At 36.3% G+C, this 26,097-nt stretch overlaps 1 protein-coding gene across 3 annotated transcripts; it reads right to left on the bottom strand.

The window, feature by feature from the left end:
* Positions 1-398: 398 nt before the first annotated feature.
* LOC109004820 (lon protease homolog 2, peroxisomal-like) lies at positions 399-23,048 on the bottom strand. Of its 3 annotated transcripts, none has more exons than XR_004798370.1 (18): positions 22,832-23,041; positions 22,131-22,246; positions 21,914-22,022; positions 21,615-21,784; positions 20,332-20,423; positions 14,533-14,712; positions 14,347-14,430; positions 11,529-11,656; positions 8,023-8,224; positions 7,713-7,919; positions 6,170-6,300; positions 5,369-5,582; positions 4,858-5,160; positions 3,968-4,162; positions 2,854-3,099; positions 1,865-1,966; positions 1,204-1,568; positions 399-994 (listed from the first exon to the last, which is right to left on the bottom strand). XR_004798370.1 is itself a non-coding variant. In XM_035685606.1 (17 exons), exons 1-17 carry the CDS (start codon positions 22,936-22,938, stop codon positions 1,485-1,487), a joined length of 2,670 nt encoding a protein of 889 aa, XP_035541499.1. In that variant the 5' UTR covers positions 22,939-23,048; the 3' UTR covers positions 1,048-1,484. The 3 variants fall into 3 exon arrangements, 1 of the variants encoding a protein (XP_035541499.1); XR_004798371.1 differs by having other exon boundaries at positions 399-982; XM_035685606.1 differs by lacking the exon at positions 399-994 and having other exon boundaries at positions 1,048-1,568; positions 22,832-23,048.
* Positions 23,049-26,097: the final 3,049 nt, after the last annotated feature.

Raw genomic sequence — 26,097 nt, 5'->3', positions numbered from 1 at the left:
ACGCGGCCACCCAAGCCACCAGACCTCCAACACTTCACACTGGCGACAATTTCTACCAGACCCGGCCACCACGAACTTCCCTTTCCCTCTCCGTCGCACACTACCATTGAGACGCAGACAGCAACTCTCTCTTCCTCTCGTCAAACCAAAAACAAACACAGAAGAAACAAAACAGAGATGCCAAAATACATTTGAAATGAAGAAATAAATCATACGGGAAAGAAGGGAAATGAAGAAGAAGAAGAAGAAATATACCTACGTTGTTGAGCTGAAGAAAGAGCCGAAGAAAGAAAATGTGATTGAACCGTAAAAAGAAAATGTGACTGAAATGAAATAAGATAGGAAGGAAATGAACGACAGAAAAAGACGACGCTGTTGAATCCACTAAAGTCACTGTTCATTACTGTAGATGTTATAGGCGCTTTTAAGTATAGGCCAGATATATAAAGAGAATAATCTCCCAATTATAGAAATGGAAGTTGGTATTCAAATTCATATTAGGACTCTACTCTTTTATAAGATGCCATGCCGCCACTAGGACTCGAACAGAGATGCTCTAGCAGTGCTTTCTAAGAGCAGCCTGTCTACCAATTTCACCATGGCGGCTATTCGAAATCATAAAACCTATCTAACAGAACCAAGTCAACTCTATTTTTTAGAATAGCTTAGTTCCAATCCATTTCAATGATGTTTCATAAAATCAAACTAACCAAATTTTAGACACATTTCTGTGACCAGATAACAGTATATGTCTACTAGCGTTCACTGCATTTGAGGCTCCTCAATCCCTCTGAAACTGAGCAGCCATCTTAGGTCCTGATGCTCCTTTAAGAACCCCTCATACAGGGCCTGCTGCCTCCATAAACAGCTTTAATTTCAATGTTCCTCATAGCTTGGCTTCCCATTTCTGCCCATGGCCCATTTTTTTACGAAAAAAAGTATAGTATACTTGGATGCAAATTATATTTGTCTACCACCCAGCCTGCAGCGAAAGCTAACACAAAAGGCTAGATCACAACGTGGAAACAGTTGCAGATCCCTCCAGAATGAAGAGAAAATATGAAATCTTTTAATTGGAACAAATGAATCGGATAGCAAGTACTCTCTTGCTTAAATAAAAGCTATTTATACACAGTAAGGAATCGATTAATTTATGATTACAGCGGGAAACAGTGTTAAAATAGAAAGGAGGCAGATGCTCACCCACAATAATCAGAGATTAACTATTTGAGAGGAGATAGTAGTACATTGGAAGAATTCCATCCAAAGCCCCGAAAGAAACACCGATCATTGAGTCTCTCCACATCAAGTTAGAATTCCCTTCTGCTAGAGTCTGATGTAGTCGAGTTAATTTTCCGGTCCCCAATTACCAAAGGCAGCTGCATGCTGAACGGGAGGGAATCTTGTGGGCCGAAAGAAGTGGCCACAGCACAGAAATTTCATCACCAGCGATTTTGTTTCCTTAACATGCCTTGAGGGTCCTGTCATAACTTTGAGTGTTGTCTCCAAGGGCACCCACCTTCAAAAGCCTGCTCCAACACATCTTCCATTTGCTTAGCAAGTAGTATCTGCAAAAAGTGGAATACAGGCATTACTCATTCATACGTTTCATACAACAAAAACAAAGACTTAATTGGATACCACAAATTATGATTAATGCATGCAAGTTTTGGAGCATAATTTATTGCCTTTCAAAAGTTTATATAAATGTAATATCCTTCTTGCATGCACTCATACGCTATTTCTCAAGTTAAGGACCAAATAATTAAAACTGGATAATGCATTCCCACAATGACGTGTGTTTTGATTCACACATGCAGTAAAACTTGAAGATGACAACTGGCCAAAATGAAAACAAGATTACCTCCATATTGGCAAGAACTTCAGTTGGTACTTCAACCAAGTCTTTCAAATTTCTCTCTGGCAGGATAACTCTCTTGACACCACAACGGTGTGCTGCCAAAATCTGCGGTGTATATTCAAATAAGTAATTAGAAAAATGAACTTCGGTTATACAAAGATTTGTTTCAACTCATTGACTACAAACACAAACACCTATATATTTCTATGCGTGTACATACGTCTATAGGGATGTATGTCTCTACATTTTTTGCAGTTAAGTTCCATAGGCAAGAGATCTAATTCCATCGGGAAGGGGGAAAAAAGGCTTAATTCAAGTTTATGACAAATGACATCATCTCATATGGATAGAGATAGATGTGTGTGTATATATAGGTACATATGTATATATGTATGTTTGTATACATGAGTTTCTAAAGTTCATTTTCACACATGGTGTACAACAATAAGCTTTGAATGATCAACGGTCACCTGTGCAGTCCCCCAAAGCATGCTTTCACAATGAGCACGTGTCAGACATGCACATGGCATAAGGTGATGTATGCATAGAATGAACGAACATGTATTCATTAGATGTCTACAAGCTATTTCACATTGATTAAACTTCATGCGTCTCATTTCAAGGAACTCTGAAAGTCAAAACAATTTTTGCATTTTACACATAATCTCCGATTGTTATGAAAAGAAATTCAAACCACTGAGTTATCTTATGACTAAAAGAAAACCTAATGAATTTACATCTTCCCTACTTATCAAAAACTTTACATCTTCCCAACTGCTTGGGTGGATGCTGGTTAAAAAACCTTGCAGAAGAAACAGACCTGACACAAGTAATTTGACTGAGACACCATTACGTGCCGTTCGATTGTGTGGATTATATAAAATGAAAAAAGAAAAGGTCCAACAACAAGTAATAAAGTCCAGGATATTATTCGAGTTTCCCCCTTTGGAAATGAGAATAATAAGATATGAAAGGCATGGAGTAACAAATACCTTATCCTTGACACCTCCAACAGGTAGGACAAGACCCCTTAAAGTCATCTCTCCAGTCATTGCCGTATCTGCTCTCATTCTTTTCTGACTGAATAGTGAAACCAGTGCTGTTACCAAAGTCACACCTGCTGAAGGTCCATCTTTAGGGACAGCCCCAGCAGGAAAATGTATATGAACATCCCGGCCCTCCAAGAGACTGATTCCTTCAGAAGCTGCTAATTTAAGATCGGTCGCCCTAGCTCTTACCTAAGAAAAATGAGGAAAAGTTCTAATGTCCATAATTTCAAACAAACATTTGAATGAGTAGGAAACAGGTTGCTTATCAGTCAGACAGAATTTCATAAGTACAATCCGCAATCAGAGAATACAGTGCACATGGACACATGCTACTGTTTAACACTATATTCGGTTCACAGCAAGAGAAGGGGTTGAGCAGGGCTTTTTTTTTTTTTTTTCCCCTTCCTTTTTCTGGTTGTGGGCAAGGGGAAGGGGGGATTACATCTGTTCATTAGTAGTCATCAGTTATCTCTAGGTAATAAATTTCACATATGAAGCGTACACAATTGTGAGATAGGAAAAATGGCAGGATGCCAAAATATATCTAAGCAGTCACTAAGTTCAGTGAAACAGCCATACATGTGGAACCCCCGAAGCTTCAGGAAATAAGCTGTTCAGTGGAAATTGCCAGTGGTAAATTAAACAAAAAAATGAAGGGGTAATAGTTTTAGCTCATCTCTCAAAACAAAATGACAATAATCTGAAATATAATATTTTTATGATGATAAAGAGAAGGAAAACTTCTGCAAAATCAGTTAGAGATGTTATTTGAGAAATTTACACTAGATGCAATTGATCTTGAAAGTATCAATTTGGATTCTTCAAAAACTCAACTATTATACGGTTATATTTACATATATATATATATATATTATATTTACATCGGTTATCATAGCTTATCAAAACAGATACTTTGGTTATTATAATTAATTGGAACATCGGATATATATAAATAATCAATCAAAATAGTTTAAGAGCACACGCAAGGAAGAACAACAAGACTGATGGCTGGTTAGGAACTAAATAATTTACAATGCAAGTCAGAAGAATAGATTACCCATGTTAGTGCTATTTGTGCTGATTCTTTGATAACATCACCGAGTTGCCCAGTGAGATGTAATTCTCCCTTTCCCACCGTAGCTGTAGCCTCTACAAACTGGACCTCTCCACCAAACGCAGTCCAAACAAGCCCAACAGATACCCCAGGAGTTGCAACCCTCTCTGCTGCTTCTCTATCATCAAACCTTGGAGGCTGCATTACAGTACAAACAAACCCAAATGCTACTTAGAAATCAAGAAAATCCAAAAGTAGTTTATAGCTTCTGGACTGCATTAAACATGATGCGCCCATGCCTATATCAACAGAATAGGGCATGATATGACCCAGAGCAGCAGAGAAAAATAATGCTCTAACATATATTTTTAGCTACAAGGATTTTTCTTCAATCCTGTGTTGAGATAAATTATATACCACACCAGCTAATAATGGTTTTTAGACACCAAACACATTCTACAGGCCACAGGGACAAAGATGAACCACCTATATGCCCACAATGCATTTCCTGTCCTTCAATAAATGTTTTCCTCCAAACATAAGCCTTCTTATAATTTATTAAACGTTGCAAAATACAGATTAAAATTTTTTTATATCCAAAAGAAGGTTACCTAAGCAGCCATCTAAGTTTAATGATCTTCAAATTGAGCCTGCTGCAAAGACTCATCATCATCAAGAACAACTTCAAAGTGAAGTTGCAGCAATAAGGACTTAGAATACCCATCCACACAGTTCAGACCAGTCCAACAGTGCACGATCCAGTTTGAATGTGATACAAATTGACTGACTAATTATGAGTTCTACAAAAATCTAACTTAACCCAAACATGAAGTATTTTAATGATGGAAAAAGAAAGGAACAAAAAAAAAATGAAACAATGATAAGATCATTACCCCCAGTACTTTTTCCAGCATAGCCTCATCCACAACCAAGGGTGAAGCAATCCTAAATGCACTTGATATCTCATGATTATTTACAGCCATTGGAATGACCTCCATTTCCACTTCACCTCCATCAGCAAGTCGGTTTTCCAGCAGTGGCGAAGCAAGCCGGTGCACATCTTTGCTTAGCGGGACAGCTTGCTCCTGCTCTGCAACTCTCACTGCCGCTGCACGAGCTAAGGCAGCCAAGCTCCTTTCGAGATTCCTGACACCAGCCTCTCTGGTGTACCGCTGAATGACATGTTTCACCATAGCCTACAACAATAGAATGCTATTGATAACATATACAGTAGGGAAGTTTAAAGAACCAAACCGAGACTGTAAAAGATGATAATGGCATACAATATGATCTTATAAAATAATAAAGCATGCTGCCTTTTCATTTTGAAATAAGATGTGATAATAATGGGAGTAAAATTTTTAACCTCCATGTTACTCGATAACTATATAATGAGTTAATTACCTCTGGAATTTGAAGTAACTCAGAACTCAACCCATGCTGCTCCAGAACTCTGGGAATTAAATGTCGCATGGCTATTTTAAGCTTTTCTTCAGGTGTATATCCAGGCAACTCAATGACTTCCATCCTGTCTAAGAGTGGTGGAGGTATAGGCTGCAGCCTATTTGCAGTTGCCACAAAAACCACCTTTGAAAGGTCAAATGGAACATTCAAATAGCTATGGACATTCAGTTAAGGAATTGTAAATGCTGTACAACAATAAGGCTTTATAGCGTGGCAATGCTTTCAGCACATCTATAGTCTATATGATGCATCACTGTAGAATTTACATAGTTTTTTCTTTTTAATGTCTGTAAAATTTACATGGTTAATTTTGTTGTACACTATATCTAACATTTTAATTGTCTCATGAGTTCTAACTTTTTTAGCAGTTTTATAACATGATACCCTGTATTGAGATTAGTAGCAAGGCAATATCAAGCAAAAAACAATTGTCAAAAATCATAATGGCAGTTGAAAACTACTAAAAAGATCGGGAAAAAGTGCCGTTTTAGGTTTTTACCAACAGATCCTTAAAAATTTAGTCACCAAAGTCGCAAGTGGAGATCACACAATATTTGTAAGACATATTCAAGGGTTGGAAAGCAAGATTACATTTTTTTTTCAATCTGACATATTATCAGATCACTGAAAAAATGTAAAAGCAAGATTACGTTTTCTCAGTGACCTGATAATAGGTCAGATTCAAATAAAAATATACACAGCTAGCTACTCATAAGAAAAGAGCCACAGAAAATAGGATACTGATCATTAAATGCATTGTTCTGTTCTGGATCAAGAACCTCCAGTAGAGCTGAAGCCGGATCCCCACGCACATCAGAACCTGTTTTGTCAATCTCATCCAGCAGCATGACCGGATTACAAACTGCTACTCTCTAAAACAAAAAAAGAATAAGAAAAATTTCTGTCTAAGTCAATCTCATTAAATTGAGATTATTAAATAAAAGAAGGAAAAAACAAAACTGAATAGTAAATCATCACTCTGCTAGATGCCCAGAACTATACATGGTCCAAAGACAGGATCTACTTATCCTCATTAAACTGTCAAATCCGGGTAACTTGTTCATATAGAACAGCTCCAATGCCAAACTAAACCAGGTTTTCATGTGGCACATGGATGTAATTCTCTAAGCTGTATAATTCCAAATATTGAAAAACTGAACAATCTATCTGTAGATGATACAAATCCGAACAACCAATATCATTCCTCAGCAGTTTCTGAAGAAAAGTTTCTTCGACCGAGTTGTAAGCCCCTCTGGGCCCTGTCAATCCTTGACATGTAAATAAGGGTGCAACAACTTTCCTCCATGGTTGTACGAATAGAAATAAAGAAGTAAGGATACCTTCATGGCTACACATATTCTATTGCCTGTATGACTAGACATGATATTTACAGTAGGCATTTACAACCTCTAAACTGAAAGAGGAAAAAAACTAAGACTTGACGATCAATGTATAAATCAGAGCTAACAACAATTACAGTGAATGAACAAGGTTGAGTATGAAGATCACTAACTGGAGAGAACAAAGCTCATTTACCCATTCAGGGCCCAGTGGTGGATCTATTGGGTTGTTGGAGGAAGATGCAAGACTGTCATCAAGTGGTAGCGGTGTGGAAGATGATTCCGTTGTGCATCATGTGGTGTATTTGGATGGAAAGGAATGCGCGCTGCTTTGAAGATAAGGAACGCACATTGGCTGAATTGAAGAATTTTTTCTTCCACACTTTATTGTCTTGGCTTTCCGCTATTGTATTGCAGGGGGGCAATGTCCATGATTTCTTGTCTTTAATTTATCGCATGTAGAATGTATTTAGGTGTTCTTCAGTATACTTCCTGTGTACATGGGCTATGCCTATTTCATTCATATATATAATATTTATCTCTTACTTATCAAAAAAAAAGTAGTTCTAGAGTTTTCCGAGGGTGAATGTGCTACACATTTATCAGTACTTCCATAACAATCAGCTGCTTGTATAATTTGCACAATCCTACATTGCCAAATAATAAAATCTGGGCATTCTTCAATCTAAACCATCTGCATTATATCTTTCTAAAGGCTGGGAGGATGAACCTAGTCCTAATTTGAAGATGTTGACTCACTGCAGTTTTTCTTCTTCTTTTATTTTGGTGGATTTCTTTATTTTTATGTAAATTTTCTCGATGCTGTAGGCCCACTTATAATCTATAAACAGACAATTAAATTTCCTCAAACCATTGCAGGCATATGATTAAGCATAAAATAAGTAGCAAGAAGTCCAGGATATTATTCGACTTAAGAAAATTACCTTTAAGCCATCAATCAGACGCCCAGGCATGCTACCAATGTATGTTCTCCTATGCCCTCTAATATCAGCCTCGTCCTTAACACCACCAAGGGATATGCGTATAAACTTTCTGCCCAAAGCAGCAGCAATAGATAAAGCCAAAGATGTTTTCCCAACACCTGGTGGGCCAACAAAGCACAATACTGGACCTCTTGCATCTGGTTTAAGCTGCAACCACCCCCCAAAACAATCATTCCATATAACCATCAAATTCAAGCAGAACTTCAAGCCTTAAAACACTCATGACAACAAGACTTAGATGATTGTTAACCTTGCGAACAGCTAGATATTCAATAATCCTTTGTTTGACCTTGACTAAACCATAATGGTCGCTATCAAGATGTTCTTTTGCAGCTTTCAGATCCAACTCATGTTCTTCACTGGCCTTTTGCCAGGGCAGATCGGCTAGAAGCTCCAAGTAAACACGTGAACTATTATACCCAGGTTGCTGAGGTTGCATCTTTTTAAGCCGCCTGAATTTAAAAAAGAAATGGAGAAAAAATTAAAAGTCTTGACACTTCTGACACTTACGGGCATGCTTAATGAGTGAAAATTTTGAGCTGTTTTTTATTGGGTTTTGTCAAAGTTAGGAAAGAGTAATTTGGGAAAAACAATTATGCGTTTTGAATTGGGGTTTGTGAAAATGGGTAGGTAGATTTGAGAAGTTGTTTGGATGAAATTTTTGTAAGTTTTTTTTTCATTTTTTGGGAAATTGTAATGGTTTCTGTGTTTCTTTTTTTTTCTTCTTGAAAAACCTACGCCAATGATTAGATGAAATTGTTTTTTGAGAAATAGAAATCTTTTTTTGGTGTCTAAAAGATGTTGGATTAAAATTGATTTGTTCTTTGAAAAAATTAAAAAAAAAAAAAATTGGAAACCACACATGGCCTTAGTTTCTATAAGTTGAAATATGAGAACTGTGTCACTTATCAAAGAAGAGACGGTATGTGAATATAGAGACAAAATTAAAAAAACATCAGGAATTAAGCAGAGCTAATCATAGCAGGTCCTTTAGATATGGTATCTTATGATATTTCAAAAACTTAAGATCCCTTACAAAAATTCAATTAGTACATCAAGCTTCCCAAACCATCCCAAGGAAAGTAGGCAAATCTTTCTTGAGTGAGAAACAGATGTGAACAATGTAAATTTAAACATAACCATTAACTAAAATTATTTTCATTACATCTTGGGGTAGCTGACAAATATAGGTTCTCAACCAATATAGACTAGTAAATTGTTCAGTATGATGCTTGCATAGTAAGTGGAACTTAATAAAGAACTAAGTAGTGTGTTGTTGGAAATTTCTCTCTTTCATAGGGACGAGCTAGACTCCAAATATCTGACCCAACAGGATACCAGCCAAAATCAGTCAGTTACCAACAATTGCAGGTCAACATTAGTTATGCAAGCCAAAACACCAAAGCTGTTGATTCATTCGTCAAAATTTTGACGAATTCTGACCCAACCAGCACCTTACAAGAAGTACCCTTCTTAGTCTTTCTCTTCTCATTTCGAACAAACAGAGACCACCTTCCAACTTCTTCTTTTGTGCCAAGCTCACTATCAGATCCAAACCCTCCCTCCCTCCGTCCTTATGACGAACCACCAACTAAACTTATCCTACAAAGTCACATTGGCATGGTGCCCTCACAGCCTTCCACAACATCTGGCTCCTGAAACAGCTATCTCTCACCTTCATGGCATTTCAATCTCTCTTACTAATTCTCATCGCTCACTTTCAAAACCTGTCAAGGCCCCAATCTATGGTGATTGAGCTTGTGAAACATCACCAATATGTGAAGGGTGCCACTCACATCTCTAGCTCAATGTCAATCTGTGAATTCCCCAATCCAAGATCCAGCAGTTCAAAAGCACCTCGTAGTGTTGCCACCACTCATCGAGATGGTGAATCCACTACTTTGCATGCTCCAAGCTGACTCCCCCGCCTCCCACTGAATCAAGGTAGACAACCACCAGGTTCAACCATCAAGGTATGTTTGCCCCTCTCATAATTTAAAGTTGAAGATCAATGATACATAGGGTCAATGAGGGTACTAGCAACAGCTAACAATGGGCCCAAACAGGCCAAGATAAAACCAAAACCCTACCCAAACCAACTAACGGACCGACAATTGACCAGCAGCAATTTTTTTATAAGTAAAATAACAATTTATTGAAATTAGTAAAAAGGCATAGCCCGAGTACATAGAAGGTATACAAACAGCATACACCTAATTACAATATTAGGAGCTAGAAAGTGATACAAGAAAATCATTTAAGCAAGCTCCATTAGAAACACAAGATGAGGTCCAAAGAAATAAAGTATGGAAGAAGAAACTTCTAAGCTCATCTTGAGAACGCTCCTTATCTTGAAAACTTCGACCATTCCTTTCAACCCAAAGAGACCACATGATGCATAGAGGAATCATTCTCCATACATCCGCAATAAGTGAATTGGTCTTACACCCTTGCCAACAAGCAAATAAATCAACCACCCGCTTGGCATCACCCATGCAATACCCATTCTATTAAATATCTCCACCCATAACATCCTTGCCAACTCACAATGAAGTAAAAGGTGATCCACTGACTCCCCATTCTTCTTACGCATATAACACCAATCCATTATGACAAGACCCTGCTTCCTCAAATTATCCAAACTCAAGTTTTCCCTAGAGATGCAGTCCAACCAAAGAAAGCAATCTTTGGTGGCACCTCACTTTTCCAAATACACTTCCAGGGGAATAAAGTATGATTTTGACTTGACAAAGCCATGTACAAAGATCGTACAGTAAACTTCCTACTCCCTGTCCAAAGCATCCTATCCACCATATTATTACCAGCAGCAATTTGTGGCGATGCAATTTGTTCATCTCATCTTCATCATGGCCCTATTGGTTCAGTCTGGGAGGACATTTCCAATGGTCTACACCATCAGTTCAACAATTAGAAATAGCCATAAGTTAACATGACCAGTCAGTGTTTAGGCCTACCCTTTCATTTTCTCCTCTTGATGTCACTTGAAGATTTACAAAGCAACAAGATAATAAATAAAAAGGAGGAGAGCTCCTTAATGACAAGAAAAAGGAGAAAGTACCTATGAAAGCTATTTATGATAGCTTGGCTCTAGAGGAGCATCACAATCCTGCCACAAGATAACTCTATAAAGGCCTAATGTCTCCCCAGAATTGACTGATTACAATATCCTAGATGATGAAAGTATACAATTAATGATGTTCAAAAGAGAGTTGTGCTGAATTACGATATGCACAATGAAAGGCCATGTTTGGTTAGCTTTTTTTTTTCAAAATTCTTCAAAAAAAAAAATCAACTCCAATCCAAACATCTTCCAATCTCAAAAACCTGTTCTATTCAACTTTTAATCCAACCATTTGCCTAGATTTCAGTGAAGTAAAATACACAAACCAAAATAATTTCTACAAAACCAAAACAAAAACTACCCCAAAAAAATTTAGCCAAACAACTTTTCAACGTTACCCATCCCCTCTTACAAACCCCAAGACAAAACATATTTCAAAAAAAATAATTATATATTTAAATTTTCCTATCTACTTGCACAAAATCCAATAAGCAATACATCTCAAAAAAATTCTCAAAATTTCTCTCAAGCAAACACACCCAAAGACTAGTCAAAGCTCAACTAATATGCATGGCCTGAAAAGAATCTACACTTTTATTGCCACACTGTAACGTTATTTGGTCCCTTGTCAGAAGACGAAGTCCTCTTTATACACATTTCTTCATAGATCATACCTTAGCTCCCTCTGTGCATGCTTCCAGATATTTGAAGGCATTCCTGCACTTTGCATCTTTCTCTCCAAGGCAGCCACATCATCCTCATCATCATCATTATCACCAAGCTCCTCTTTTATAGCTCTCATCTGGAATATGTTTCAGATGAAGTAGCCAAGATAGAGGAATAATTAGGGCAGATAAAGAAAAGTAACAATATAAATATTTTCTACTGCAGAACTAAAGATAAACAAATACAAAATAGAAATGTTAATAACAACAATGATAAAATAAAATACGCCAAAAATGCGAGGTTGCAACATACTGAAGGGGATAAGTTTAAGTTACTCTTCTCTTGTGTCCTTTGTAAGTATCAGAGGTCTTGATTGCAATCTTTCGTCAAGAGAAAGTTCATTCAAGCTTTCTGATTAAGGTACAGGGCACCACTAAACTGTCAACAAATGGCTCTTGGCCTGGGACCTCATGAAAGTGCATTTACTTTCCTTTTAACTAAGCCTTCCCGCTCTACTTGAAAACATCCTTTATCAGAAATCTCAATATCACACAGATTTTTAGTTTTGCTCGATCAATCGAGAAAAAGAAGGTCCACGGGTAATCAACTATCAGATACATGTGTCACGCATACCTATGAAAAATGGAACAATACTGACTTTAAGTAGGCATGTAAGAATTTCGTCCGGACGGAAAAACCAACCAGACTGACCGGTTTCAATTGGTCCGGACCGGACTTGTAGTTATATAAATTGAAAGCAAGTAATTATATAATTTTCTTCTAACCTAATTGTTTATGCTTAGATTATATAAAATATTAAATGTTATGAATTTTAAGAGAGGCTATTAACTATTAATTATTGATGATACACATGCTATTAACATTATTAATTTATTACACTTAATTAAAAACTTAGTAGTTAAGTATATACATAGTAAGAAAACTTAGGGTAAATCTCTCACTTAATTACTTTTTTTTTATCATTTTATACAATTTTTTGTCAAAAACTTGAACAAAAAAGGGGGAAAAGTAGCCCGGACCAAAATACACCAATAAGACTGACCAAACAGAACCAAAGTGGTACAGTCCGGTCTTTTGGTGGACCGAAAGAATCGCTCCGGTCCAAAATTCTCCTCCCAAGATCGATCGGGCTGGACAAATTACACCTCTAACTGTCAGCATTCATCTTTCAAAGTCCATTTCTTTTATTTTTTTTCAAGAGTTAAATACTAAACTTAAATTAATATCATTTAGAAAACAAAAAATTAGAAAAAAAATATAAAAAAATGGGCAATCCTCAAGCATTGCCTCAGCCCACTTAAGCGTGCACCACACCTAGATCACACCTAGGCAACATCTTGGTTGTGCGGCCTAAGTAGTGCCTGGGCATAACCTACACTATCCCACCTAGATGGAAAGTCCCAAGCCTTTTTTATTTTTTCTAATATTTTTAAATGATATTATTAATTTTTATTTTTTTTCATTTTTACACATGGCACCAATCATTGGTGCTGACATGGCATTTTAAAATGTACCAAGGGAGGGACTAAAATGATCAAAATTAAAAGCATAGGGAGCAAAAAGTTCAAAACTAGAATATAGGAACCAATCTGTCCCAGGAGTAACCTATAGGGATTATTTTAGTATTTAACTATATTCTTAGCAAGTAAGGCAAATGCTGAAAAGTAAGTTTGATACATGTATCTGATAATTGGATGTGTGCCTTAAGAGATATGGGAACTCTTAAGACTATATATTTTTCCTAAAACTTCTATATGGGGAAAACCTTCACCCATATTTTTTTTTTTATAAGTAAAAAAATATTATATATCAAAGGAGAAACCAAGTACACAAAATGTATACAAGAAAACACATTATCCAAAATGATCCAAAAAGCCCCTAATGACCCAAAAAGCCCGTGAAATAAACAACCCAAAATACACCAGACCAGTCCCCAACCCTTGTTTCTCGTAGACCTAAAACTCTACCCAAACACCCAACCCCAAACCCTTGATTCTCGTCTTCACAATGTCCTCCCTTTAGACTTCCCTCTAGTTGAGCTACCACCCTTAGCGTCGTAGTTAATTGCCCAAGAAAGACGTTGTAACTCCCTGCTTTTCTTGAAACTTTTGGTTTCAAGTGTGGCTTGCCTCAATCGTAATGATTAGTTCATTGAATTGGTCTTCACATCCTCCATGTGAAATGCCCACAAACTGTTGAATCTCGTTAACTTTAGGCAAAATCCAGTCCGCTATTAGTGGAAGAGACACCAAGGGAGCAACGTTATCCCCAGACACAATATCTAAATGCACTCCCGACTCTAGGCATTCATCTACATGAGACACCAACTCCAAACCCTTTGGTTTTCCAAAAACTCCATTGGTTTGCTCCAATGGTATCATGGTCTTCATTGGAGATTCTGGGGTGATAGCAAGTCCCTTTACCTCTGGGGTTCCTACATCTCCTTCAGACCTTGGCAGTATACCATTTTCCTTCAACTCTGCGAGGACCAAGAGTGTAGTACCGACTATCCGTCTATCCTGTGTTACATGAGGCGAATGACATTTCATTACTGATGTCTCTACACCAATACCCGATGTAGACCCTGCTTCAAACAACCCAAATTTACTAAAAAATAAAGTCGAAATAAAATTATCCTGCAACCGTTATGGGGATGGGCACTGTGAGGTAACTTCCATTAAGAAATGTTGGCACAAAACGAGGGAGTGTGGGGGGCACAACCTTGTAGATTTTCATATCTATTCTTTCCACTCCCATGTATGCATTTGAAAAAAAAACTAAAACCATAATTTCATGAGAGCTAACCTGCTGACGCAAAAGGAATTCTTTCTGTGATTTCGATAACTGTCCCTCGACCTTCTGTGTAATCTTCTCTGCCACACGTATTGACTGTACAAGTAACCATTATCGTGACTAAAAAAAGCTGAAGGAAGCATCAAAATGACCAGGATGCAATGGCACAAGATGTCAACCACAAATGAGTGAGAGTACCTGTAAATGCCTATCAACTAATTCAGTAGCTTTTGAAAGCCTTACTTTCAGATCAACTGAATCCAACATGGATAGTTGCTCTTCAAAACTTATCTCAAAGCTGGCAACAAAGATATCAGCCAATTTGTGAACAGGAACTGTCTCCAAAAGAACTTTTGTCCTTCCTTCTGTTTTTTGTTTCTATGAGCAGATATAAAGACATGAATTATTGACAGATAGAATAATAACATAAATGTGCATGCAGGAAATAACAAGATGATACTTTTTCCAACTTTGAGATAAGAGAAGTGTTACATGTACTTATAAATTTTATGTACAAGACTAATTTTTTTATTTTTCTTTTGAAATTCAAATTTCATAATTCTCATCATATCAATAGCTGACAAGTGGAAAAAAATTTTATAAGTTTTTTTTAAGTACAATTAGCATTTATCTTGAGCAAAATCAGGAATCTTATTGAATACATCATACAGTCAATAAATCAACCAAGAGTATAAATACATGCATATTTGTGTGTGTGTGTGCGAGCGCGCGCGTGTGCGTACCAGCCAAGAGTATCTACATTTTTCATTGTCAATGCTTCTCCTTTTGCTGTCAACATCCAGCAAAGAAAAAAACCATGGAAACCAAAAGATAATTGGCCCAAGGTCTTGTGCTCCCCAGCCTCCATGGATGGTTTAGGTATAAGTTGATTACATTCAACCAAACCCTATAGAGGAACTGGCTATGGTGGCAATGCCAGCAAAAGAGAGCCTGTGGAGAGCAGTGAATCATCTCGTAAATCTCATTTGCCAATAGTGATAGACACAAGGATGGTAGTGTTTGGGGTAGATGGAGCTCTAATGAGGTGAATGAGGTTTTTGAGATTGGACTATGAATAAATATTAAAAAAGGTTGAGAAAGATTTCCCAGCACAGCAGATATGAGGTTGTAGTTAGATCCATGAAAAAATTATGGTATGATGTGTGGTGTGGAGATCAACATCTTAAAATTTCTTCTCCGGATTAAGGATTAAGGATTCATAGGCGGTAGATAATTTACAGTTCTCATACAGTTCCCCTCGATGGGAGATGGACCTATATAAACACATTCTATGCTCGGGTGTATTCTGCTTGCTTGAGACAAGGCTGGTTAGACAAAGTGCATTGGGCCATATACAAGAGGGGAATGGTCTAAGTTGAATGCTTCTGTAATACATTGATTCTTTACAATAGTATCACTTTCCACGGAAGTGCATCTTGAGGGACAAGGTCGGTCCCCTTGAGAGCGGCTTTCTTTATTTGAATGGCTACACCAGGGAAAACCCTTACATTGGTGAACTAAAGTAAGAGACTTCTTGTGGTAATCATGGGGTGCTGCATGTATAAAGGGCGTGGGAAAACCCCCGATCATCACTTACTCCATTGTGAGATAGCTAGTGCTTTGTGGAAAGATGTTTCAGTCCTTTTAGGCAACTGGGTGAGATGCCTAGATGGGTGGTATACCAATCAGCATGCTAGAAAGAACATTCGAGAATTACCACATGGATATTTGGTAGAAAATGATTCAAATCTATTTAATGTGGTGCATACAGAGAGGAAGATATGATCAGAGCTTTGAAGGCAGCACAAGAACAATGGAGTATTTCAAGGCTTTCTTTAATAAATTTTACTATAATGGCTGGCCAATTATGTTTCTTTAGCTGTAACTTCCAAATTTTTCTGAGTCTCGTTAATTTCTCCATTTAGGTATATCTGATGTATTCTCCAAGTGTGCTTGGATAGTTCTATTTCACTCATTGGAAAGTTTCCAACTGATGATAGATCAACCGGTGATGACATGTTGGAAAGTTTCCAACTGATGATTGATGGACTCTATTATTTTGATGAGACCCTATTCAACATTAAACAAGCTCAGGGTTTGAGTACTAGTAGTACTAGTTCAATGCCTGTACGAGAACAAATTATGCTTTGGCATCTTAGACTTGGACATCCTAGCTTTCTCTATCTATAACATCTGTTTCTCAGCTTATTTAAAATTGTTGATTGCAACTCTCTTCATTGTGATACTTGTCATTTATCCAAGAGTCATCGGAACACTTATCAATCAAAAGGTTATCGCGCTTCAAAACCTTTTTATTTAATTCATAGTGATGTTAGGGGTCCCTCAAAAATCACTACTGCATCTGGAAAAAAATGGTTTGTGACGTTTATTGACGATCGTACATGGTTGTGTGTGTACTGAATACTTTAACAAATGTTTAGGAACTTTTTTGTCAGCAAAAGGTGTTCAACATCAATCTACTTGTCGTGACACCCCACAACAAAATGGTATTGTGAAGAGAAAAAATTGTCATTTATTAGAGGTTGCACGTGCCCTAATGTTTTATACGCATGTTCCTAAATATTTATGGGGTGATGCTATTTTGACTGCCTCATATCTCATTAATAGGATGCCTACTCGTGTTTTAAAATACATCACTCATTTAGCCTGCCTAAAGGAGCTTTTCCCTTCTTGTCAAATAACATCAGATTTACAACTAAAAGTTTTTGGGTGCACTGTTTTTATTCATATACCAACCCATCTTCGGTCCAAACTTGACCCTAGGGCAGAAAAATGTGTTTTCCTCGGATATGCTCCTAATAAGAGAGGGTACAAATGTTTTAACCTTATTACAAAGAAAACTCACATCAGTATGGATGTCTTTTTCCTTGAAATACAGCCTTACTTTAGCCATAACTATCTTCAAGGGGAGAAAGAGAAAACTGAAGATGAGTTCTGGCAAACTTCTAATCTTTTTCCTAATGTTTTCATTGACATTGACATTGACATGAACATCCATACTCCTTTAAAAGGTCAAGAAACATAAAATTTATCTAGTTAAAATAATGGAATTTCGAGTCTAACTGTACAAGGCATAAGTGATTCACAGCCAGAGGGAAAAATACTACCAAATATTACCTCATCTGAACTTCGTGTTTATACTAGAAGAAGAGATCGTCAGAATAATAGAAATCCTTCTTCCAATCCGGAGCAAAGTCAATCATCATCACTTCTACAAGTTGGTCCTTCCAATACACCAGGTAACTCTTCCACTCCTACTCCTTTTAAAGACAATTATGCTGATCAAGACTTACCTATAGCCCTTAGGAAAGGAGTTAGAACCTGCACCACACATCCTATTGCCAAACATTTATCCTATCATAGACTCTCTGATACTCATAAGGTCTTTACATCCAATATTTCTCACTTGTTTATTCCAAGAACCATTTAGGAAGCCTTGGATCACCTAGAATGAAGATTGGCTATTCAAGAAGAGATGAATGCACTTATTGCTAATGGCACTTAGGAAATTGGTGATCTACCAAAGGGGAAGAAGACTGTGGGCTATAAATGGGTATTTATAGTCAAATTCAAGGTTGATGGTAGTGTAGAGAGGTACAAAGCAAGACCTGTGGCAAAGGGGTTCACTCAAACATATGGAATTAACTACAAGGAAACTTTTGCTCCTATAGCCAAGATGAACTCAATCCGTGCGTTACTATCCCTAGCAGTCCATTCCAACTGGCCCTTGTATCAATTAGATGTGAAAAATGCCTTCTTAAATGGAGACCTAGAGGATGAAGTTTTTATGGATCTACCACCAGGATTTGAAGGCAAAGAAGGCAAGGGGAAGGTGTGCAGATTGAGGAAGTCTTTGTATGGACTCAAGCAATCTCTTAGAGCTTGGTTTGAACGCTTTGGGAAGGTGATAAAGAGTCACGGCTACTGCCAAGATCAAGCTAACCACACTATGTTCTATAGACACACTGGTGGAGGCAAAGTAGCTATACTTATTGTCTATGTTGATAATATTATTCTGACCGGGGATGACAGCAATGAAATTGCAGATTAAAGAAGATTCTTGCTAAGGTGTTTGAAATCAAAGACTTAGGTAACTTGAAATATTTTCTTGGCATGAAGTTTGCAAGGTCAAAGAAAGGTATATTTGTTTCCCAACGAAAATATGTTCTTGATTTACTTGGAGAAACAGGTTTAAGGTTTATTAGGGTGTAAAGCTGCAGAAACACCTATAGAGTCGAATCTCAGGCTTCATTTGGAACCTAAACTCATCTCAACTCATCATTACAACTTTTTCAAATCCCAACACAAAATATAATAAACAATTCAACTTTTTCAAATCCAAAATAATAATAATAAAAAACAATAATATTCTAACAATATTTTATTATCTCAATTCAACTCAGTTCAACATCCAAACGCACCCTAAGACTCCAACCAGTTAAACCTGAAGAAGTAATCAATAAAGAACAATACCAAAGATTGGTAGGGAAACTCCTGTATCTCTCTCACACACAGCGTGATATAGCCTTTGCAACAAGTGTGGTAAGCCAATTTATGCACTCACCAGGACCTGAACATTTTGATGTTGTATACAAAATCCTAAGGTACCTAAAGGGAACTCCAGGTAAAGGCTTATTGTTTGGAGGTCATGGGAGTTTACAAGTTGAAATATACACTAATGCAGATTGGGCAGGAAGTGTCACTGATAGAAGATCAACTTCTGGCTATTGCACATTTGTTGGAGGAAATTTAGTAACAAGGTGAAGCAAGAAACAAAATGTGGTGGCAAGGAGTAGTGCAGAGGCTGAGTTTAGGGTTGTTGCTCTTGGAATTTGTGAAGCATTGTGGATTAAAAGATTGCTGGAAGAGTTGAAAGTTACTAGTTCATTACCAATGAAACTGTATTGTGATAATAAAGCTGCAATAGCTATTGCTCACAATTCAGTTCTTCATGACAAAACAAAACATATGGAGGTGGACAAGCATTTTATCAAGGAAAAAATAGATAGTGGGGTAATCGGTTTGCCCTATATTTCTATAGCTGAGCAAGTAGCAGACATACTTACAAAGGGACTGCCTAAGAAACAGTTTGAAAACTTAATCAACAAGCTGGCTATGGAAGACATCTTCAAACCAGCTTGAGGGGGAGTGTTGGAAAGTTTCCAAAAATCTGCCTAGTCAACTCTGTTGTATTCTAGGAGATATGGGCTGTAAATGTGTGAATATTCTAGGAGATCGTTTCCTTAGAAGTTAGCATTTAATTTATTATTTCCTACTTTATTCTTTCCTTTTTTTTCTTCAGCTGTAATCTATATATACTCCTTGTACCTATATTACAAATTTAATGAGAATAATTCCTACAAATTACTCTCTCATTCTAGATGACAGGATCACACATTATTCATGATATTTTCATTACACAGTAAGCAAAATTCATAAAAAGAAGGGAGTCTCATGAAAAACTAGATACCATATAAAAGATCCCAAACATCAGATTTAGGGCAGGTTTGGGGGGTGAGATGAGAATTTTGTGTTTTTTTTTTAAGTTTAAAATATTATGTTTTAATATTATTATTGTTTTGGAATTTGAAAAAGGTGTATTGAGATTTGAAAAAGTTGAATTGTTTATTATATTTTTTATGGAAATTTGAAAAATGTGTAATGATGAGATGAGATGAGATGAGAATTTTGTGTTTTGTTTTTGTTACCAAACATGCCCTTAGTACAAGAGATATTTGTCATCACAATTCATAAGCTGCTAATGATAATACCAATATCTTAAAAATTTCCAAAAACACAAAATCAGGATAAACATTATCATGGAGAGTAACTGCTTCCAGAAGATTCCCTTGAGCATGCTTTTAGGATTATACAATTATATAACACAACCAAAAGAGAAATATTCACAGACATTTGCAAATTTCACTCTCAACAGAGTTTCCAGAGATGTGAAAAAGAATCTAGCCAAAAGTCTACCTGCTCAAGAACAGAAATCAACTCTGTGGCAGCTGCTTTAAATTGACGAGACAATGTCATGAAATCTGGATCTTGCCCCACTTGCTCCATCTCTAGTTAAGATTTCAGCATTCAAAAGGAATTCAGCATTCCAGCAGACAAATAATAGTGATCTCATCAGAAACTTAAAAAATTTTGCGACTGGGAATAAAAGCATAAACTGCACAGTGGAATCTAAACAAGAAGTGAAGTAGGCAGGATATACAGCACAAATCACCCATCCTAGACAGTAATTCGTATCTAGCAGCTAGCATCTTAAAAAAAATTCATGTAAAACCATGAGTAAAGAAATATTCCGTATATTAACCATTTGAAAACCCCTTTTCTAATCTATGTTTCATGTTTGGACCTCTGAGTATAGAGTTAGAAACGGACAGGATTGGGGAAGGCCTTATTGGGTTAGAGTGACAAGGGAACAATTCTGTTCCAATTATCTGTCAGTATGTCAGGATATCCAATGCTAGCCTACTTCCTAATAGTTTAGGCTTTTGGGACTGATGGTTTCCAACATTTAGAACCCAGTTTGTCGAAATTGGTCTTGTATTCCAGATGGGGGGAACCTCCCTTGTCAAATTCTATTATAAATATTTGTCTATTGCAAATTCTGATCCTGATCCTATTCCTGTTTCAGGGTCCATGTAAAGTTTGGGCATGCACATGAGGGAATTAGGATGTTGGTGTGCACTTGATATGCATAGATGCCATGTGTCCAGATAGTTTAAACTTATTGACGCCTAGCTAGCCTTTAATTTGTGACCATATATGAACTCAAAGTGAAATTCTTCCCATAAACCACGACTAAAGAATCATAATGTTTGCAACAGTCAGCTTTAGGGCCGACACTAGTGGGCCGCGTTCATATGCAATTATTAAGTTTTTGAAATGATTTAACATATTATCAAAGTGGTGAATGTTAATTCAAACTCCAACTACATTCTATACTAATTAAATAGTTGAATTCACCTCTTCTGTTCAAACTTTTATAATGATTGGTGATTAATACACAATATCAAGTGTGTGTGTGTGTGTGTGCATGTGCGCTTGCATTTGCACACTAGAAAGATTATTATGGATGCTAGGAAAAATAAAAGTAACAACACATTACTTACGTGTTAAACTTGATTTTAACCATTAATTTAACAGCCAAAAATTAAGCATAGGAATAAAACCAGGAAAATAAAAGTTAAAAAACAAGAGATTGCTAAATATTATTATCTTTTATCTCTTGTGAAACAAAAACTTACCAGCCTTTGTCATTTCAAGAGGAGATATCCGTGCAGTGTAATACGTTCCTCTGGTGCTAAGTTCCTGGACACTGAATCTGCACAAACCTTCAAGAACGACTATGTATGTAACTCTACCGCTTGGCTTCTCCACTCCTCTTGACAAATGTAAAGCACGAGCTGCGACTCCCCTGAGAAATAAGATATCAAATCACTATGAGCTCACAGTTCACATTCTGGTTTGTGTAAGCACCTAGCATTATCACAGTTAACCAAAACATTTCCAGTGCAGCACAAATATATGCCAAAGTGAAGCATACCTGGTATGCCAATGCATATTTTCCTGCTGATTCTTGACATCAAGCCTGTGAGAATCAGATGCGCCAACGTGAACTCTCGAGCTTCTCTCACTAGAATCACTTCCGACATCTAACAATTCAACAAATAAAAACAAAAAAACAAAGAAACATAATTGTTTGTCATCAAGCAACAGACGGACAAGTATGTACTCAAAGAATCAATGGGTCAAAAGATCACCTTGAGATAGCACGGGGCCTATTGCTGTTGTTGTCTCGGCAGCATCACGAACTGGAAGAATACCAATCAACCCCTTCTCTTCCCGCTGCCACAGCTCTTGCTCCACTAATTTCACACTACATATATCAACACTCACATTAAGCGATATATCTATATATACATATATATGTTCCTCCACTTTGATTGCAGAAAGAATGTGAGAAAATCTAAGAAAACTTGGCCAATCACAAAATCCTCGTTGAAATTAGAATTTTCAAGTTTCACGTTTTCTTTCTTTCTCCCATCACTGCCGAGCAACCAAAATCAGAATTACCGCATATCTCAACGACAGGGTTTCAAATACAGTAAATCAAACAATCGACTATTGAGAAGTGCTTTTCACCAGGGAAAAGAAAAAGGAAAACCATAACCTCCATTTGATTTCCGAGAAAACCAAAGGAAAAGAAAACAAACCCAAAAAATTAAAAGAAGTTGACTTCGAAGTCGATTAGTTGTGTTACGCCCAGCTTGCCGCAGCTGGAGGTCTCGGTTTCCTCAAGTTCCCAATCGACAAAGAAAAAGTTTGAATCATCGAGAATCTAGTTTTTCCAGAAGTTCCCTCAGCAACCAAACGGAAAGTATAATAAAAAAAATAAAAATTTCAAGCTGAACATAAATCCAGCGGAGAAATTTGAAAGCATAAAAAGAGAGAGGGAGGGAACCTGCTGGGTGAAGTGCATCGAATCCGAATGATGGCACCAGGCAAGAGAACCTTGTTACGGAAGGGAAGGATGCCGAGGCGACTCGGGAGCTCTACCGACTCAGCCATCTTTGCAGCTCAGGACACAGACTCTAGGGAGAAGAAAAGAGGAAAATGGAAGCTGGGGGGTACGTAACGAAAACGTGTGAGTTGGTTGAAGAGACAAAGTAGAACTTAAATAAACAGGCTTTTTCCATTTTTGTGCACAATTTAAACTCAATTTGCCGTCAACCCCCTTGTCTTTTAAGGTATATCGATTTACCCCTCCACTTTGAGCTTTTTTTCTTTTCTCTCATAATCCCATGCCACCCCACCTTAAGGGGTAAAATGATACATATGAATACAATTATTTATTTAAGATAAGTAGAAGAGTAAGGTGGGTGGTGGCTTCCTTGGTATAACAATTACAAAAGAGGTGGGGCAGTCTTTGTGATGTGAGAATGCATCTAGCGATATCAATATATGTCATTTTTGCAAAATTATGTGCAAGAAAAGTAACACCATGATTGATCTTAGTCCAATAGTTGTTTGCTAGTTTAGAGTTGGAGTTTTTTTATGAACGGGGCAATAATGATGTTAACGACATTAATGGAATCATTTTCAGTGATAAAATTATGCATATTAGAAAAGACAACTCATCAATTTGAGATTTATTTAAAAGTATCAGAGATTTAACAAATAACAAACATTCAGAGACATGATAAATTTGTGAACGTTTTATAAAAAATTACTCAAAATAAATCTCCATAATAGTTAGAAATGAGTGGTGTATGCTATTATGATGTGGATTGTGCATAGGCGTACAATTATTACCACTTGTATTTTAAGTAATCAAAATGACCTTAGAGCTAACTATTGAAATAAGTTACATGTATGGGAGAAAAACCAAGAATATTAGAATAACAACAAGAATGAGGATTCTTATGGAAATAGAAAAGAGCAGACCACATGAATGATTTCAATGGGGATAATACGGCAACGTCGTCGTTGTCTTTGGGCAGTTCTGAACAGTCGGATCCCCGGATAAGGTGGACGATACGCGTCAACGTGAGGGTGGGGGTAACGGGCTTTGTTGCGTCAACAAGGCCGACGTCAGCTCGGGACGCGTGAACTGTTGGGACGGGAAGGTCGTACACGACGCAACAAGCTCGTCTGCAAGGAGCTACGTGGCAGATGAGGATAGGGAATGTGAGGATACAAGAAGTTGTAATGACAAAAAACTGGATGATATCATTCATTATTTGTCAGAGTTTTCCCCCGCGTTTTTCGCATCTGATTAATTTGTCCACTTGCAACCTGTCCTAATAAAAATAAACTAAAAAAAAAAAAGCACTTTACTTTTAGCGACAGGAGTAACATCGTTCTCATGACCCTTAAAAAAATTTTATAATTTAATTAAAAATTATATTTTTTAATTTGTTTTTTAAATTTTAATCATCTGTCAAAAATCTCATATATCTCGTTTTTTATCATTTTTTTATTCTATTAAAATAATATTTTTTTATTATTTATTTATTACTTTTTTCTCTCATTTTTATTTACAAACTTAACCACTCAATATTTTTTATTATATTTTAAACTATTATTCTGGTGAATATTTTAAATAAAAATTTAAATTATTTTTTTCACTTGAAATAATATTTTTAAAATTAATTTTTTTTATATTTTCATAATTATTTAAATTATTTTTAAAATTATTATTTAAAACTATAACAAATGTGAGTATGATAGAAAATGTAGATGATTGAAAAAATAATTTATTTTATTTATTATAATAAAATATTTATAAAAAATGATTTAAGAGATGAATAATGATTTCCTATATTGAAAAATCATTGTTCATCTCTTAAATTTTTTTTCCTAAAATATGGATTCGGATGTAGTAGAGATTTTAACCAAAATACCTAAACTTTTTCTCAAATTATAGAGAAAATGTACTTTTGCTAGGAATGCTCTAAAGAGTAACCGATGTACTTTTTCGCATTTTTTTTTAAATTGTGATGTTTATTATTAAAAATTTAATATTTTTATATGAATCCTATATTTATTTAATTTTTTTAAAAATAGTGCACGTAATTTATACATTTTATAACTGTAAATATCATTTCTCCTAGAGTAGATCGAGCCCCTCAACAATCTTTCTTCATGCTAGCACCATGGGATAGAACATATTATCAAAACTAAAAAATAAAAGTTTTTTTAATTCTTTTTTTAATAACACTGGCTTAGAATCGAAAGAAATTATATGTTCTAATGTTAAGAAATTATAATATGCACGTTTATAGTAATTTAATAATACCTTATACTAAAGTGAAAATTATAACTAGGACAATTGAATAATCAAAAGGGAAAATGTTTGCCTCTAACAAGCATTATGGTAAGTAAAAGTGTTCATTACCAAGGTGAGTATCATGAGAGGCAAAATACTTATCACCTCGACAAGCACTATGACGATGACAAGTAACGTGGAAAAAGAAAGTGCTCGCACTTTGATGAGCACCACAAGAAACAATTGCTCGTCATCTCCGTGAACAACGTAAAGGAGCATGAAGCTCAGCATTGAACCCAGCAAGCAACATGGAAAAAAAAAAAAAAAGTAAGTGTTTACCCTTAGGTCAAATACTATGGAAAGTATCGCATAAAGTAAATTATTTGCCACCCAAACGAGCACTGTAAGAATAAAAGTGCTCACCATCTCAACGAGTAATTTAAAGACAAAATATTTGATACTTGGTGAGCATCACAAGAGGCAAAACACTCATCAATCAATCAATATAAAAAAGAAAAGTCTTCGCATTCCAAAAGATAAGATCGCACACGCATGTCTCAAATTATAGAAGTTAGAATCCAAAAAAGACTTAACACTCTTGGGAGAGAGAATTCAGAGTATTGGACATCGACTCCAACCCCAACTTTCTCATCTTATCTCTATTCTTCTAGAGTTAATGTTGCTAAGAAATATTTGCCCATCATACACTCTCCCTCTTGTCGTTTACTTGGAATTTTTTTCCCCTCGCCAAATATCAACATCGTTTGAAATATAAAAATTCTTGAAATTGATTGAAGAGCCATGAGTTTACAGCAAAAATAAGTGGGATGCTAGCTCCAACTAAATACCAACCTCTTTTACATAATAATTTAGACGTTTAATGGAGATCAATAAGGTTCGTTTGTTTTTAGAGATGAGATGAGATGAGATGAGATTAAAATTAAAAAATTAAATAAAAT

The sequence above is a fragment of the Juglans regia genome, chromosome 2 (genome assembly GCF_001411555.2).
Source record: "Juglans regia cultivar Chandler chromosome 2, Walnut 2.0, whole genome shotgun sequence".
Lineage (NCBI taxonomy): Eukaryota > Viridiplantae > Streptophyta > Magnoliopsida > Fagales > Juglandaceae > Juglans > Juglans regia.
Note: the sequence above shows the minus strand (reverse complement) of the source record. Positions and strands in the feature narration are given on the sequence as shown.